Source organism: Corvus kubaryi, unplaced genomic scaffold, assembly GCF_017639235.1.
Source record: "Corvus kubaryi isolate FWS band 111438036 unplaced genomic scaffold, C.kubaryi_AGA036_p1.0 74, whole genome shotgun sequence".
NCBI lineage: Eukaryota > Metazoa > Chordata > Aves > Passeriformes > Corvidae > Corvus > Corvus kubaryi.
Genome location: NW_024582061.1, coordinates 6464484 through 6482901, shown reverse-complemented (window position 1 = coordinate 6482901; position 18418 = coordinate 6464484). Strand labels below are relative to the sequence as shown.

The 18418-nt window shown below is 41.5% G+C and overlaps 1 protein-coding gene across 5 annotated transcripts in view; it reads right to left on the bottom strand.

The window, feature by feature from the left end:
* The window catches only part of ITPR2 (inositol 1,4,5-trisphosphate receptor type 2), a 245589-nt gene that overhangs the window by 118489 nt on the left and 108682 nt on the right, over positions 1-18418 (bottom strand). For all 5 annotated transcript variants that reach the window (XM_042050417.1, XM_042050418.1, XM_042050419.1 and 2 more), the window contains 4 exons: positions 15837-16088; positions 14275-14400; positions 9267-9395; positions 8562-8682 (listed from right to left, as the gene is read on the bottom strand). In XM_042050417.1, the coding sequence (XP_041906351.1) occupies positions 8562-8682; positions 9267-9395; positions 14275-14400; positions 15837-16088 (628 nt within the window). The remainder of the gene's footprint in view (positions 1-8561; positions 8683-9266; positions 9396-14274; positions 14401-15836; positions 16089-18418) is intronic.

Below are 18418 nucleotides of genomic sequence, written 5' to 3'. Positions count from 1 at the left end.
AAGATCAGGTCATGTTCCAGTGATTAGGCTCTGTAGTCCATGACATTTCACTTAATTTCTGTGACACAGCTTATGTTTAATAAAAACTTAGAAACAAAATAGAGCAGTTCTAATCCATTTGTAATAATGACCAATAATAAGTAATTTTTCGGTTTTCCTTATTGAAACAAGCTGAGTTTTAAAAAACCATTAGCCCAAATTGCAGTTCTGCACAACGTTTCTCTGAGGCATTTCCCCACCTTTCCACACTAACACACTTTCCACAGTGGAGGAAGGCATCAAAAGTATTGCATCTCTCCCTCCCAGCTCTGAAGCATATACAGCTTTAGGTCCTGAACCTGTGAAGTCAGCAGATGCCCTTCTGCCCCAAAGAGCCCATGCCTCCAGCCCCACGGGAGGACGTGCAGACAGAGGTACCACACAGCTCTGATGAATGAAGGCTGCAGTGCTGCCAAGCACAGTGAGTCACAGATCCCAGGCACGAACTTTCTCTTCCCCTCAGGACTAGATTTAAATGACAGCTTTTATTACAAACCTAAATCTGGCTGTGACACCTCGACCCCCAACCTCAGAGACTGTGGCAAGGGCACTCTGTCAGGGGGACTCTCTTCCCTTTAATGGATCCTGCAGGTTCAGGGCACCCTCCTCTCTTCCCACTGCAAGGTTGGATCCTGCTGCACAACTGGGGCTTCCCCCCGTGGATCAGGCTGTTCCATTGGGATGGAAGAGAGTTCTGTAATTCCATTTCTGGTAGGCACTTTCTTTTAAATTGTTGGCCACAGGGAATTGGAAAAAAAAATTCAGGTTAAGCTGGGAAGACACAAATCGACTTTTCCTTTCCACTCTCCATTTGTTTTGAAGGCAGATTCCTGATTAACATGTGGAAAATGTCACGTATGGCTGGCCATTATTCCTAATGATTGTTTTTCCATATAATTCGACTGGGATGTTTTTAAAAACACATTTGCCCTGTTGCTGCCTACTTTACTAGAGAAGTCCATTAAAGTTCTGCCAGTGTGGGTAGGGTGCTGCAGCCTATTAATCCAATTTATTGTGTCCTAATGTCAATCACTGGAATGCTACTGGACAATGCTCACTTCTCAATTAAGTGGAATGTATGCAGAATCCTGATATATTGAAGAATAAATTTAGCAATGGGGAGCACACTGTTCAGAGGAAAATCCAGACTTCTGCAGTCCTGTAGATGCCAGTTGAAGTTAACAGCTTCCATCAGTGTCTGAGGAGCAGTCAAGGACTATGATTGTTCAAAGAGTTGCAGCTAATTAAAACTATCACAAAGAAAACCAGAGAGAGGAAAAAAAATACTCCTTTGTTTTGAGCAGTTCTTACATGTATAATTCCATTTGTAATTAAGATTTGTATTGGTTGTCAAAGGGCACTGTTGAAGTCTAAGCTATAAACAAAGCCTTTGTCTTCTTATTTCTTTTCAGCTTGTAGAAAGTTTATCTTTCATTTGTTTCACATTTCATTATTTAAAACAACATGAAACATATTTTTACATTTTGGAAAGCTGATGAACAAATGCGAACATAAATATTTATTTTTAATTTAGGTGTTGTAGGCTGCTTTCCTCTTCAAAATGTGTCAATCTCCCTTAAAGTATCAACATCAAATATTTAAAAGCATGTTTATTTTTGTTCCACTTAGAAATACTTTTGGACAGCACTCAAACTTGCAAAGTACGGTTAGAGCTGGTAGACAAAGGAGCCAAGAGGGGGTAAAATTCTGTCTTTCATCTGACTAGTGAACTTGGGGAAAAGCTACGTGGCTGGCTGTACATAAGTATCCGGCAGGATACTTACCAGGATGGACTCAGTGATCCTTGTGGGTCCCTTCCAGCTCAAAATATTGTGTGATTCTGTGATATCTTCAGCACAGGTAAATTCTGCCCTGCAGTGGAGGGCACATCCCAGGCTTATCCAGTGCCCAGTTCCCACCTAGGCCACTGTGCATGGGGCTAATTACACCCTGAATACACAACACCATTTTGCCAGTGTCAGAGGAGATGGAATCTCTGGAAAATCCTTTAAATTAATCCTTCAATCCACTGCTCCCAGATATCTCTCAGCAAGAGAGTCAAGAGGAGCCAAGCAAACGCGACCCGTGGCAGTGGTAAGAAACACGGTGCCACAAATTCAGCCAGGTCACAGTAAAATGCCCTGCCCTGTGCTGGATGGTTCTGTGGGCATCCAGTGATCAGCAGCTTTCCTCCCCCTTACTGCTTAAACAATGAGAAAGTACTCAAAGACTCAAAAGAAAAGGGCACTATCAATGTCAGAAACCAAGCAGGTAAAAATCAAGCCGCTCTTGACGAACGAGTGAGGCTCCAGTGGAGTCCCAGGAGCACAGTCCAGCTGCTCCCAGAGAGGCTGAAATGGGCACAGGTGTTATTTTGTTAAATTACCTGCATGTATATCTCTTCACAGAAGCACAGCAATTGGACCTATTTCAGGAATGCCTCCTGAAGCACCATCCTTTCACTGTGCTGCTGCCTGAGTCTGAGGACCAATTTAGTCCTAAGGATTTCCAGGAAGGGGCCCTTGCCTGTAATTTTCCTTGGAAGCCTATTCTTCAGAATAATCTATCTTGCCATAAGGAACCTCGCTGCTCCCGCTATTTCCACCTACTGCTCCCTCATTTTAAATTTCATTCCATTAGCTTTTGCAGTATGTACAGAATACACCAGTGTGTGGTGGCTTCACAGCTAATTAACCCTGAAGCATCCCTGGTGTGGGTTTTCAGGGGGACACGCAGGCATTTCATCCCTAAGAGCCCCTCGAGGAGGAGTGTGATGGGCAGTCTGGGTCAGGGAAAAGCCCCAGCTGCACCTGGCTGTGAATCCTTTGCTCTGCTCACAGTTTACACCCCCTGGTAGTCACAGACAGCTCATTCATGTTCTCCCACACTTCCCAGTTGTCACATAACGGAGCGATGCATATTTAGTTCAATTAATTTCGTTCCATAAATCAGTCCCTCCAGCTCCTTAATCATTTACTGACTGCTTAACAAATGCATTTGGATGGAGAGACACTAATGCTAGCAACAGCAAGACTTTTTAAGGGAAATAAAAGCTTTGTGTAGACAAGACACAAACCTGCCAGTCTTGTACCCTTCACTTGGATTTTTTTTCCAACAGAAAATCTACTCTAAAATATTTATCAGCCTGTAAAAAGATCATCATTGAATTTTTCTTGCAATTAGGGAAACACAAACAGTTAAAATAGAATAAAATATGTGCTTCATCTGAAATGTATTCTTCTTGCTGTCAAAAAAGTAACAACAGGATAATTATTTTATTTGAACTAAAAATTGAAAATGAAGGTCTAGCTTTTTATAAAATGGAAAAAAGATTTTAAAATTCAAGTGGGAAGTGAAATAAACGTATTTTCAGGACTGAAAAAAAATGTTATCTGAAAATTCATCTATATGGACATTAAAATAACACATAATAATTCCAAAGAAGCAATAAAATGTGACCTAGATTTTATGTTTAATGCTTCCTATTTGTAGTTTGTCAGGGAAAAGTAAAGGGCTTTAGAGGGCATAAAAGCATGGTCAAGAAGAACCAGAGGACAGGTTTTTTTGGATTCTGTATAAGGAGGTATTGGTGACTTTAAATTAGGGAATAAATACTCAACTAGAAAGGACTTCACTACACCTTCAGACCATCTGCTCTCTGTTACAGACAACCCATGCTCTTTAATATCTTTCAAAAAATTTATTGAGCCCCATTTAAAATGAAGGCAGCTTATCTGCCATCCCTCCTCCCTCCACTTTCTCTCAGCCCACTGACCAAGGACATCCTTCCAAAGTTGGTTCCAATCCTCTGATTTACAATCTAAATTTATTTAGGTTATTTACAACCTAGTGTAATTTATGTCCAGTTGGTTTTGGGTCAGCACTGTCCTTCAGCTTAACCGTCTCTGTGACTATTTATCTTCTTAAGTACTTTTAAAGAGCAACAACACAGGTCTGTGTTTTGCTAGGCAAAACATGTGGGGATTCTGAATTCCCTTCCTGTAACACAGTTCTCCTTTCCCCTGACCATCACAGCAGTGCTTCCTCTGTACCTGTTCCAGCCTTGAACTTAGGAAATAGCAATCTTACAGGGCTCACCTCAGCTTCTGTAGGATGGAAACAAGAATTCTCCTTTTGCTTCTCCTGCACAACATCTAGAACATAATCTGATAGTGACTAATGCAATTTGGCTTGCTAACAGATTTTTTTTTTTAAGGGTCTGCCAAGAGACATAGTGTAACAAAATGCAGGTTTCTATCTGGCACTCTTTACTCATCTGGGAAATTCCAATTATTTCATTATTGGTGGTCACAGCACAGGCACAGACAGACCACATCCTTGGGATAGACACAGTACCAGAGGAAAGATTCAATTTTTAAAACCATGAGGGAGAAAACTAATGGATACTACAGAGACAAGAGTGTAAGACAACTGCATTTGCCCTTGTAACAGAAAAGAAAACTGATGCTCAGAGGTGAAGATACAAGAATCTCTGCTTAATTAAGAAGCAAAGACAATACTTTGCATGGGTCCTGAGGATTGGTCAGAAAAGACCCTGCTTCAATACCATTTAGGATATGCAATTCAAGATGTACAATCTTTGGTTGTGAGGACAGGTGATATTCCCCAATCTTTACAGAAAGACAGTAGCTGGTTTAAAATGCAGACTTTGAGACTGGCCTCCACTCTTCTCAACCTTGCAAAAATCATAAAATGCATGAACTGAAAGTCCTTTGATAATGAATTAATTTGAAATAAATTACATGGTTAGATGCCTTATTTCCTCTGTTTTCACAAAGGTCTGGGGACCTTTTAAGCATTTTTCATTTGTTGCTGTTTTACCAGGGAGATGGGAGCTGTTTTGGTCATTCATTTTTTGGCCTGTATTTTCAAGCAAAAGCTCAGTCCTGTGTGATAAAAGAGAAAAGGCAAGAGCGATACATGTTTGTGTTCATTCTCACCAGTGTGATAACCTGCTTCAGAAATTCATGTGAACAAGTCACATTTATATATATATATATATATATATAGTTTCTCAAGTGTTTCTATTCATGCCAAGCAGCCAAATGTTTCCTGGGCAATAAAAACCTGCTGCACACTAGTATCTGTGTTCCAAACCTCCTGGAGTCACAGGAGAGTCTGCTGAAGAAGAGGAGCAAGCCTCTATGTTTCCTGCTGAACTGGAGGCAGGAAACTACCAGGAGACAAAGCATCAAGTGAGGCTTGAAAAGCTTATGCATTTTTTCCCTGGTGGTGAAGTGGAGCTGAAATACCAGGGTTATAAGAAATAAGCTTCTGCAACATATCCTTTTGTTGACCTGGAAGGTAATGCACGTTCTTATGGTGCTCATCAAAAAGCAAATGTAATGATCTTAAGCTCTTGAGGCAGTGCTTGCATCCACCTGCCAGCAGCAAACCAGGAAGCACTGAGCAGTGTGTATGTTGCTTAAACTTGCTCTGAAGCGGGTCTTTTAAAAGTGTATCATTATATGGATCTTTGATATCTTGGGAAATCTGTGTATGATCTTTCTTCCCCCTGAGATTCATCTGTAAGTCCAGGGCAATGACACACCAACAAAAAAAAAATCATATTTGTTCTTTCAGCTTTATACTACACTTATTTTCCATCAGAAGTCTTTGGTCCCTGCTGTAAATCTGTCCAATGCTCCATCTCTCTGATAAAGGCAGCATCTTTTTAGAGGTTTTTTAAAGCCCTGCTGTGAAACACGAAGGCCCTAACATTAAAGCTGTCAGACTCTCAAGTCAGAAGAGCGAAAAAAGGGTCCACATATGCAGCCAGCAAAAGAGGCACAAGAAGGCTGCTATGTTTGCATTATGGAATATGCCTCTGGCTTCTCAAAGTGAAGCATCATTTTGGGAAGAGGAACACCTGACAGAGAAAGGCACCAGGCACCCACTGCAATCACAGAAGGGCCTTGGCTGTAAAAACCTCTGGTATCCCCAGCTGGGGCAGTTTTTCCAAATATTCCACAGAGAAGAGCAGGCCTACTCCATTAATCCAGGCAAGACACGTTTGCCACCGTCCCTAAAAACACCGAGTATCACCCATGGTTAAAACCTCCGCTGGCAAATTTTGCACAGGGATGTCTGTCAAAAACTCCACTTCTTCTCCAGCCAGCTTGCTCTTTGGGGAAATCCCCCTCACCTCTTCCCTTACTCTCCCTTTCTGCACTGTCAGAATAAAACACTCAATAAAGACATGTGGCAATTGTCTAACACGACACAATTTGACCATGCTGGATGTTGCTATTAGTGATGAATCCCCAAACAGTTGTTATGATATGGGCAAGGAAATCAGCAACGGGGATGCTGTGTGCTTTCAGGGAGCTGCTCTCAGGCTGCCAGCCCACGGCACCCCAGGGGTTCCCAGCCTGGCCGTTCCTGCTGCTGCTGCAGGGAAGTCCCAGAGGAGGACACAGAGTGATGTCCTTCACCGGCAGCTCAGCTCAGCTCTGCTCTGCGACACCTAAGACTGCCCAAGGCATGGCTGGGGGCCCATGGGTGGGAAGCCAGAAAAGCAAGGAGGTTGGACCCATAGGACAGCCCAAGAGCTTACTTTAAAAAAAAAAACAACTGTAAACCATCTCCAGAAAAAAAGAAAAAAGAATGAAAGAAAGGACTGTAGTGGAGGCAGGAATTAAATTCCACAAACAGGGAACAAAGTCACATATCTGAAGCAAACTCCAGACATCAGCCACTCCTGGAGCCCCCAGAAACAAGAGGCACACAGAAAACTGCCCAACAAAGCCCACCTGCCCTTTCACATGCCGGCATACCTGGCATGAAGCTGGATCTGGCATCCCCTCAGAGTGACCCATGGTTTCCCTGTCAAGCTGCTGTGGGGACAAGTTCAGCTTGGCTGTCTCAACAGGGCAGAATCATAGAATAATTTAGGTTGGAAAAGACCTTTAAGATAGAGTCCAAGCAGTAACCTGACAGTGCCACGTCCACTGCTACACCAAGTCTCTAAGTGCCACATCAACACGTCTTCTAAATACCTCCAGGGATGATGACTCAACCACTTTCCAGGGCCGCCTGTTCCAGAGCTTGACAACCCTTTCCATGAAGAAATTTTTCCTAACACCTCACCTAAACCTCCCCTGGTGCAACTTGAGGCCATTTCTTCTTGTCCTAGCACATGCTCCTTGGGAGAAGAGAAAGCCCAGCGAGAGCCTGGCCTGACTCATCCGGCAATCAGCAGAGCTGTGGATTGCTGAAATTTGCTGGGAATTTTTCATGCTAGAATCAGCTGTGTGCTGTGGGCACGTAGCCAAATGGAAAATAAACCCACGCTCAGATGTCTCCACGCAGTCTCATCTTGAGATAACACAACAACCTCTCTGAGCTAGAATTTGATTTTAGATGCAGCTCTACAGAAATGAAGACATTGAGCTGTCTACAAGCACACAGAGGGCATGGTTGGTCTCCAACATACTCTCACCTGCCCTACTTCTCCCCCTTTCCCCAGACTCCCAAAGGAAGTATTTTATTGATGACTGTTTCCAGAAATGCCAGAGAAGAGCAAGGACATAAATGTTAAACACACAAACAAGGATTTGTAGAGATGGAGCTTTATGTAAGACTGTAGTAGCTGTAGCATAAAGGAAGTAAAATGTCTTCAACTTCCAAAGTTCTCTTGCCAGATGGATCCATAATTAAATCATTTGCACAACAAATAAAACAGTTGAAGGCTGCTAAATTTTTAGGTAACTGCTTATTCACATTCACACAGAAAGTTAATGAGATGTTTTGGCTAAAATGTTAAATGATACTTCCGTAAAACTATTCCAAAAATCTAAATTTAGAGATGATTGTTACTGTGCTGCAGATGGTTCTGGGACCCTCTCATACTGTTTTATCATTATTTATTAATACTTTTTAATAAATGTATCAACAATAGAATTTAGCCAGTTTCTGTGTATCTCTGCCTCTATTCAGCTCTCATTCACACTGAGCAGAATCTTATTCTACAAGCAATCAGTATCACTGACTTTTGGAAAGTATATTGAATAATCCTTTATTCTGTCATGGCAGAAGACCTTAAAATCATATTTACAGAAATTTAACTTAATGAACTTCTCTCAGTCTATGTTCTGGTGAAGAATATTTTTTTAAGGTAGGATAAGAAGTTTAAAAAAAATTATTTGAACAGGGACACCTTTGCTTATGTTGTGATTTAATATCATAACTTTCTTGATATTAAAAAGTTAAAATCATCAAGAATTTCAACCATCAAATGAAAATTGAGGGCTGAAAGCTCAACCATCACTCACTTAGCAAGCTCATCCCTCTGCCCTACCAGTTTCACCCTAACAACCCTATTTGATGGGGCAGATTTGAATGGGTTATAAAAGAAGGAAGAATTGAGCCTCAGAAAGTGGGACTTCTGAAATCAGCACTGTCACAATTTCAGGATGGTAGAGTCAAATTAAAAACTGTTAAACCTCAAGTCTGATCTTTAAACAGGAAGAGCAATAATCAAAGTAAAACCTGGTACCTACCCACTTCAGCCAAAGTCTTGATACAGGACTCCACTGAGGCTTTCTGCGTTGGGTTTGGCCAGGTACAGTTGTAAATTCTAAAAGCAGACTGCAGCAGCTGAATAAAAACAGGCTGGTGTGTCTGAAAACAAAAACAAACATGGAATTTTACCTTTAAAGATCTCCTCACAGCTGCCCTAGGGTTTGACACAACATAAAATAAGGGGGTTTTAGCTTGTAGACTCAAGTTATAGCTCCATTAAATTCTCTTTGATCTTTAGGTCTGGCAGGAGCAGAAATCAATGCTGCACCTCTAAAAAGGCCAAATCATGCAATTTTTTCCTCAGATTGCCACTGATATCAAGCAAGCACAGTACAGACCAGAAGGACAGAGGAGTCTTTCCCGTTCTCAGGCATGTGTCCCTTCTGTCATAGGACACAGCATTTTCCCTCACACACAGATTTTTCTGCAAGGATACCCCCTCCAATGAATTCACAAGAGCCAGAAGTAACGCTGACCACATTGAGCTGTCTACTGGTCCAGAGACATAAGTGATTAAAATGAAGAATAAGTGTTTTAAAGAGGGATTAAGCTGGTAGTCAGTGGCGTGAGAGGGGACAGAGAAATTAAAGGAGGATGAAAAGAGGCAGCATTCCTATGCAGGTAGCAGGAGGCATCTCATTAAAGGCCTGAATAACTTATTTGTCTGTGTCTCTTCTCCTTACCTGGAGGCTGGTGCTGTTGTCTGAAAATGGTGAGTTGAAGAAGCCACTCACAATGTTCATGACAGGCTCAGTGACATATTTCTCCAGAGATGTGTCTGCGTGTTTACGATCCGTGGTTGTGTTACAAACCTGCAGGGAAGGAGGAGGAAACAATGAGATTTAATTCTCCCCAATAAGCAAGCTTCATTATTTTGTACTTAGTACAACACACCTGATATTTCTTCTTAATGTAAAAACAAAAGATTTTTATATAGTATCTATCAGAGATAACTATGTTAGAGTTCAAGCTGGATTTGTTATAGCTTATCTTTCTTCTTGGAGGTCCACATTGTTTTTTCCATACCCTTCTCTTCTGAACTAGTTCTTTCTGGCTGCCTGCCTATTCTTTCCCACACCATGAAGAAAAGATCCCCCTAAATCAGCGTACTGCATGCCACTTACACATTTAGACAGATTCAAGAAGAAAATGGACCTTTCCTCCCATTGCAGGGCTGGTTGGAAGATGCTTCAGAGACAGATGAGACATAAACAACTGAGGTTAGAAAGATTTCATAGAACATTTAGCTTCTCTTAACAATTAATCGCCACAACTGGGTGGCAAAGGTGAAGCTCATTTGCAGGAAAAATGTTTAAAAGGAGGGAAAGAAGGGAAACAGCACACTCAATACCAACAGGCTTTAGGATGGTACTGGAAGAGAGGCAGCATTTCTTTGGGAAACCACATGGGGAAACTACAGAAGCCAAGCTAAAACAATGAAAGAAGGGAATGGATGGTACCAGGACATCTCTGGAGCACAGAAGCATGATTAAATGGTGGGAGGAAGTGGGAAGATTTGTACAAAAGGTTCCTGAAGACTCCCTTTGGTACGACACTTAAAGTTTGTTGCTGCGTAAAGATGTCACACTTAGAGAAAAAATACTGGGGTGGATTATGTCCTTCAGTATTTCCTTTATTTCTCTTCAACACTTGTGAACATCTATACAGAGTCATGTTGACTTTGCATGTGTCAGTGTACACAGTACTGAAAGGAGTCTACAGAGAGCCAAAAACAGTGAGAAAGGCAAGACTGGACAAATAAGTAATACAGACTGTAGTCATACTACCTCTTCAACAGCCTTTAAATAAGCAGTTGTAGTCATGTTTAACAAGAAATGAAGGCACAGTTGTTTTCTCTTTCACCTACACAAGCCAGAGACGACTGCAATGTTCTAGGGAATCTATGCAAAAGCAAAATTTGGTTTGTATACAGACTCCAGGCATAGCCTTTTCATTGCCATCTGTGCATTTAACACATAATCCCAAACCTGAGTGGTACACACTTACCATTACCTGTCTTCAGGGATAGGGAGTCCAGAGAATCTGAGTGAATTGCTTAAGGTCACAGGGAAAAGTTGGTGACAGAAGCAGAGAAATAATCCACAGCACCTGAATCTCACACAGGGCAAAGATTCTCCCTAATTACACACTGCCACTGTCACCACATGACAGCAGTGTCACCAGGAATGTTTTAAGGAAGTTAACTGACACAACATCCAAAAGCATCTGTGTTCAGGGTGTGATTGAGCTCAGGCAAACACAGAAGCACCTTGGGTCTAGCACACAAGTATTGTCCTCTAGTAGGCAGAGGAATAACCAAAGATAACTTGAGACCAAGACAAATGAGGCATCTTGAGGAGTTTGCTTGTCTGCTTATCTAAGATGTGTCAGATAAACCAGTCATGCTTCCACAGAGTGCATTTTTTAATCAGCCCAGGAAAGATTTTGGTCAGAGAAGCAACAGTGGCTAAAATGAAATGGCAAACTCATCAGCCCTTCAGTTTTGGGAAAAGTGTGACACCACCACCACCACCCCCAGTCCTCATGAAGGCAAATATTCCATTAATAATCAAAACTTGTTTAAATTTTTTTTTTTTTTAAGAGTTTATAGAACTAAAAGCCTCTGGAAGTTCTTTTGCTTTTAATTAATCTGCATGCCAATTTTGGCTGGAACCAGTAGCTCTGAGCTCAGCACTTGCAATCCCAATAGGAAGACAGGGAGCTGTGCAGTGCAAGCACAGTGAATGCAGAAATCACCAAAACTCAATTCCAAAACACTTTTAAGCTTTCCCCTTCAGCTGCCTGAAAAGCAGAGACATATGTGGGAATGCTACGCTGCTCCAATACCAGTCTGAAAAATTCCCAGCACAGAAGGAATTTGGAAATCCTCTCATTTGTTCTTATCCCTCTGCCCTTTGGGGACTGAAAGATCTTCCTCCATGCAAAAAAAAAACCTGAAATGCATGAAATGGAGATGAGGATTGAGAAAGCAGTTTTTAAAAACCCCTTAAGAGGCTTTGGGACCAAAACTCACATGAATAATACTTCAAAAATTCTGCAGAGAAAGCCAGGATGACTTTACAGCTGTCAGATCCCAGCTCTTTTCTTTAATCCTGCTCAGACTAGAGCTGCTGACTTACACAGGCTGGGCCACACGCAGGAAAGGGAAGCCTTTCCTTCAGCAGCACCCACTCTGCTCAGCACAAGGCTGTAAGTCACACCCAGCAGAAAGTAGGTTGGCAGAAGCTGTAGAAACAGGGTGTCTTTGAAAGCACAACGGCTTTTGGCAAACCCAGTTTATACACAGATCCGCCTCATGCCTGCTTTGCAATGTATCACGTTGTTGAAAGGAAAGTGACAGCTGGGGACTAAATATTTCCTTCCTCAATCCAGAAACAGATAATAAAAAAAAAAAAAATCAGTTACTTTTTTTTTTTTTTAATATATATCTAAAACAGAAAGAATCCAACCTGAGGATAACACTCGCCGTCTTTCACCTTGGTGCTCTCCAATAACAGACTCAAAGCTCACAAACTCACCCACTGACAGGCATTTGTAGCAGCTAAAAGAAAAGCATTTCCCCTTCCCCCATGCAAAAGCATCCTTTTTAGCTCACTGGAACACAGAGGATCAAAGAGCTCTTTTTCTAAATGCTTTGAAAGCTATTGTAACATCTTTCATGAGGCTGACAGCATTCTAACTGTCCTGATAGCTACAGAACGCTGATGCATTTATAACACATGGGCTCTGTTGGGGCCCCAGAGCACCAAATCTGAACAAATACACTCCATAACCTGGAAAATATGGCTATCCACGGCTGGAGAGCAGGACAGGCCAGAGCACTTCTGATGTGCCTGCAGGAGAGCAGACTAAAACTGTATTTTGCCATTCGGTGCCAACAGCACCCGCACACAAAATGCAGCATTAATCATTCCCTCTTCACCTCTGACGACCTGGGGTCTAATGTCTCTTAGGACAGGGGTATGTGAAAACAAGTTCAGAGGTCACCAGCATCAGGACAAGCCTCCAGCACAATGCAGTTTGTCTCCAGGCTCATGAGAGGAAACCTGGACAGAGCCCTCTTTCTACTTGTCTGCTTCTAGTCCAGGGGCACAGAAAATTGGCCACATTCAAGGGCTAGGGAGGAGGGATCGTCTGTTTGGAAAGTCAGGGTCAGGACGCGTCAGGAAAGGGCAACCCAGAAAGGGAATTAAATAGCAGAAAACACTTCTTGAGGTAAAACCAGTAAGGTTAAAAGTCAGAAGACTCCTCCAAGGATGTTTCTCATTTTAATTTTCAACCCAGGTTGTTTTGTCCAGAAGGGCTTTCACTGTGTAACACAACCACAGAGACAAAATAGCAAGAATGCAGGATTTGTAGAGAACTAATTACTGCTGAAAATGGCTAGCACCAAAAAAAGAGAACGCAAACATCCCTGCCTTAACCTGCTCCCAGGGAAAAAAAAAGAAAAAAAAGAAAAAAAAACCACAAAAAAAACCCACAAAAGAAAATAAACCTGACCATTTATAAGGTTTCTGTTTCACAGAGAAATTAACAGGTCCCAGTGCCTATTGTACAATACAAGTCTTTGCATTCCTTCTTCTTTTAGCCAGAATTCATGATATTTTCTCCCAACAGGTCTCACAGGAATTATTTTGTGGCCCACTGTTACTTTGGGGTCAATGTCTGCTGCAGGACCAAACTGAGATTCTTTACCTTTTTTCAACAAAATGAAGAATGCAAGGAGTGAGAACTTAAGTATTGTAAAATGTAATAGACCATGGAAAAACCCAAAAACTCATGGTTCTACCTCTTGAGCAGGAAGAGCAACACCATTTCTTGTCATTAATATTGTAATTATTTATAATTACAGGAAGCATTAACCTCCTAGAAAAGGATATGTAGTGCAGGCTATAATCATTACATCACACTAGCTTCCCCTCATGGCTCTACTATTGTATATAATCCCTGTGGAAGTCATAAGATTTCTCTTGTTTTCTGCCTTCAAAATCCCTGGGAAAGGAAGTTTAATTCAACTTGTAACTTAAAATTTAATTCAACAACTACTGACACTGTGAGGCTCGCTGAGGACCACAGGAATGGCAAGCTTGTGGTACTGACTGCACCCTGTCACCTCGCAGCTGTAATTTATATCTGAATCAGTATTCTGAGGGACCACAGCTCTACACCTGCCTTTCACATCAGCAATGAGCACGCAGTGACAGGAGAATAAAACACAAAAGCAGAGACTAAAGAAGGAACATGAACCAAAGAAGATCTTGATCCCTGATCCTCACTGTAACAACAGAATAAAGGAAGAGATTACAGATGTGGGGTTTTTTTAGTCACCACCATAATGACATGTAACACACGTTCCCAAAAGATTCACACAGGCTCTCAACCATGTACACGCACCTAATTAATTTCTCTGGAAGAAAAGAGAAAGGCACATGGGTTCCAAGATGCCCTTTTAGAAAGGGAAGGCTGCTAGTAATTAGCAGGTTAAATGATGATAAAGAACATAGGAATGACTGTTTGTTAAACAAACAAACCAACCAACCACACTTATCCTATTGTCAGTTTTGAATAAAAATAGTTAACAAAATAAAAGAAGTGCACAAAAAAAAAGTTACTGCTAGTTCAGTTGTCACCCTGACTATTCTGTAATATTTAACACCTGGTGAAGCTTACCCTTGCCATATCAACAAGGAAGTTCTCAAACAGCTTCCAGATATGGTTACTGGCATAGATTTCTTTCATTTCCACTTCAGTGTCCACATAACAGTGGTTAACAAAATTAACATAGGCAATTTTCACCTGCAGGAACAGTGAAAACACAATCACTATGAAATGCAACAATAAAAACAATTAACATAATGTTTTCTACCTGCAAAAATACTGAACAATAAAGATGAACCTTCCAGTACTAACAAACGTTCATAACCATAATAATGCATATGTTTGGTTCTGAAGATTTAGGGAGAAGCAGGGCAACACATGCCTGAAAGACCACAGGAGGAAAAATGAAAAGGTTTTGCAAACATCCTTACTCTAATGACAAAACCCCCACAAAACAAACCAATAATGATTCTGGTATTTAACTGATATCAGGACCAGCAAGGCCTGGCTCCAAAGCCAGGGGCTGTCAAAATGCAGGACACCCCTGCACTTGCCAGTTGACTGCAGTGGGTTGAAGCCTTGTGACAGGCTTGCCAAATATAAAATAAAAAGTCTTTTGCAGAGCTGGGACTGCAGTCCCTATATTTCCACAATCCTAATGCAGCACTTGCATTTGGGATCCAAATGGCAGAGAAAGGTTGTGGAGCACTGGGACTGCAGCAATGACAGCACAAGGCTTAGGAGGAGGACTGCAGTTGCACTCCTCTCTGGCATGACAAGTCTGCATGTGCACAGCATAAAAATGGATATCCAGTGCCCAAAATGTATAGATTAAATATAAACATATGTAAATGCACTGAAAATTTTTTGTCACGGTCAAAGGAGATGAGGTAGTTCCATATGTTTAATGCAGTGAAGAGAAAACTCAGATCAGACCTTTAGGTTTCATTTGTTTGGGCTTTTTTTTTCTAATTACCATCTGTTGAAATTAATGTTAAGGGGAACTTTTGGGCAAAGCAAATATATTCTTTTTAGTAATAGGATCATTTGATCACAAGGGCAATTTTCATGGCACAGAGGGAGTTTTAACTCCTGCAGGCCCCAGTTCTGTTGTTTTGAGCCCCATTTTTGCACCAGGTAATATCACAGTCCTACTTTAGCATGACACATGCAGAATTGTGCCCTCATATGCAGTGAATAAAAACATTTGCAGGACTGCAATTGAGTTTAATGAGACTTCACCCAAATTCCCACTGACTTCAGCATGGACAGAATTTTACCCATCATTTCCGAGAAATTCAGGCAGTGGCAAAACACTGGCTTGACCTAACACTCAGCTGGGTTTTCACAACTTCAGCCAGAAGTTAGGAGAGCATGAAACTCTGACAATGGCTGGACAAACCCAAAACAAAAAAAGGTGTCTGAAAAACTGATAAACAAAGCATTAAGGACAAGGAATTTTCTGTGGAATAAATACTGTCTATCCTTTCTCACTTATTCCCATTAAGAAGCACTGCCCATTTCCAGCCCGTTTCCTGTGCAAATATTCAACTTGTCAGTACATTATAAACAACAAAAACAAAGCATTGTCTGGGTTTCTAAAACCGCCTGCTTCCTCCTGCCGTGAATCGTACCTCAGGAATGCAGTCATCATGGGTCACTACCCTCACTATATCATCCAAGGGCAGCAGTGAATTGCACTTGATCTCTGTGTACACATTCTTCCCCTCCGTGCAGGCGGCCAGCAGCTCCACCAGAGTGACGTGATACGCTAAGGGCCCGCTCTCGTCGGCTCGGTCTCGCTCCGAACACATCATCTGCAGCAGGACTGGGAAGGATGCTCTGTCGTTGTAGAATATCAACACATCTTCACCGCCGTTTATCAGCTGAGAAACAGATCACAAGGCTTTGAGCACCCTGCGCTGCAATCGTTTTGGATGATTTTAAAGGTCTTTTCCAACCTAAATGATTCTATGATTTTCTTAATTTCTTAATTTAAGTATGCAAAGACTCTCCAGCTAAAACCCAAACAACGAAACAAAATTTGCTCTGATGTGGTTTGCCAAATGAACATGTCAAAACAATATCCAAGGCATTCTGCTCTTGTCAACATAAGTGCAAATCTGGAATAACTCACCAAGGAATGCACTAATGCAAGGAGAATTTGAAGTTTAATTCCTTTGTAGCTCTGTCTTTACCTAAGACAGCATACCATCCTTATTATTCCTACCATCTCAATGTTTGTGTAAAGTTAATTAATTATCCTCACCTCCTACTGGGAGGCCAGGATGCATTATTATCCCTGTTTCCTAGATAGGCACTTGAGGTGCAGTGAGATTAAATCTTCCACGCTGCCTCACACAGAAAACTTGTGCCTCACCCAGAATTGAACCCAGCTTTTCCTCGCCCTTGCTCAGCATTGGAAACAAAGAGGGATTCTTCCCACCCTGTGCAAATTTGGCAGGTGGGTCATGACTTTGTCAGTGTCATGCCAGCACTTTCATTTAACAGAAAACTGGTGTATGTGATAAATATTTGACTCTTCTACAAGTGCTCTGCTCATCTCAAGAGGATCCAGAGTGGCACTGGATGCTGGCAATCCCATCTCAGCACATCTCACTGAAGAGTTGTGCTCTAACCCTGTTTGGAATCCTCTCTCCATCCCTGTCCTGTGAAGCACAATCTACTCTCAATGTGGGTGAAAATAAGCTCCCACAAACCCCCTCATAGTACAGAACACACCCTGGCAGCTCGAAAATCGCACTTATTTTGTGAATTAGGCACTTGACCTATTCCAGTCCATACGTGATGTGAAATCCCAGCTTACTCAATTCAAGGGTAGTCATAAAGGTTGCTGGAGCTGCTAAGAAATGGGAAAGCAGCAAGAACAGGAATTAAAATTAGTCTCCCAGAATGAAAAGTCAAGAAACATTTCATTACACTTTCCAGGGTTTTCAACACTTCAAATTTTGAATTCACAGCTTTTCTGTTTGTGCTTTCCCCATTTCTTGCTTATTTTTACTTTGACATTTGGCTGGAGTGAATTGTGAATTCAGTCTTTCCTGCAATTCCTATTTCTCATTTATCTTTGGGTTTGTAAAGTATTTCTATACCCATGACTTTTCAGACATTTTCTGGACAATCCACAGCACAGGAAAAAAAAAAAAAAACTAAAGGGACAAGAGCTTAGGACAAAACAACCCAGCAGCATTTTCTGCCACTAAAGTATATTTTCAGCAAGTTAAGAATTCTATGGAAATATAATAAAGCTGGTCAGTATTGGAGAAGCTGTTGATGCTCTACAAAATATTACTCCAGAATACTACAGGTAATAGAAAACTCTGCTGCCACATTGATCTGGCTCAAAGTAAACTCTGCTTTCCCTTCTGTAATAGTGTTTGCACTGACAGGCAGGGTTCTTGCAGGAACCTCAAAGCCTGCTTGTAATGAGAAAAAGTGCCCTAAGGAACCTTTCAGGTTGGTAAATATCATTGCAGACATGGAGACCAAGGAGATGAGAACAAGGGAATCAGCCAGACTGGGGATGTCCGATGTATTTGATGACAGTATTCTCTTGCCATGCCTTCATCTGCATGCACTTTCTAGAACGTGTAAATACGAGGTTTATCCTTCACTCCCAGTAAACAGAAATAAGCTACAGAGTTTCACCCACTTCCTGTGGGTGAAAGAAAATGCAGGAGGAGCTGAGGCAAGCTGCACAGTCATATTCTATCTCGTCTTGTGGTAAATTGTTTATGTGCCCCATCTGGCGGCACAGGAAAAGCTACATCATTTGTTTAAGGTCACAGAGTACATCTCAGTTGTCTACAGAGAAACTGTCCCGACTCTGTGGCAAGTTCCAACCATTTGTTCCCTTTCGAGTGGATTGCCATTCAAGTGCCATTCAAGTTTCACAATCAGCATCCTTTTCTAAGAAATCATAATTACTTACCTATAATTTCCTACTTTTTGAAAAACTGATCATTATGTTACCCTGTTTCATCAAAACAGGGTTGCTCCCTCCCCCCAGGAAGTTCCTGCAGGACTTATGATGTGAATCCCATATCCAAGTTCATCTCTACTTTCATCATGGAGTCAGCTTGAAAATGCAATATGACAGTTTATCTCTGTGGTACTATAGGTCAATAGCAAAATATATTTCAATTGAGAAAAATCTAAAAATTTTGTTTGATGATTAAAAAAAACCCTCTACAAG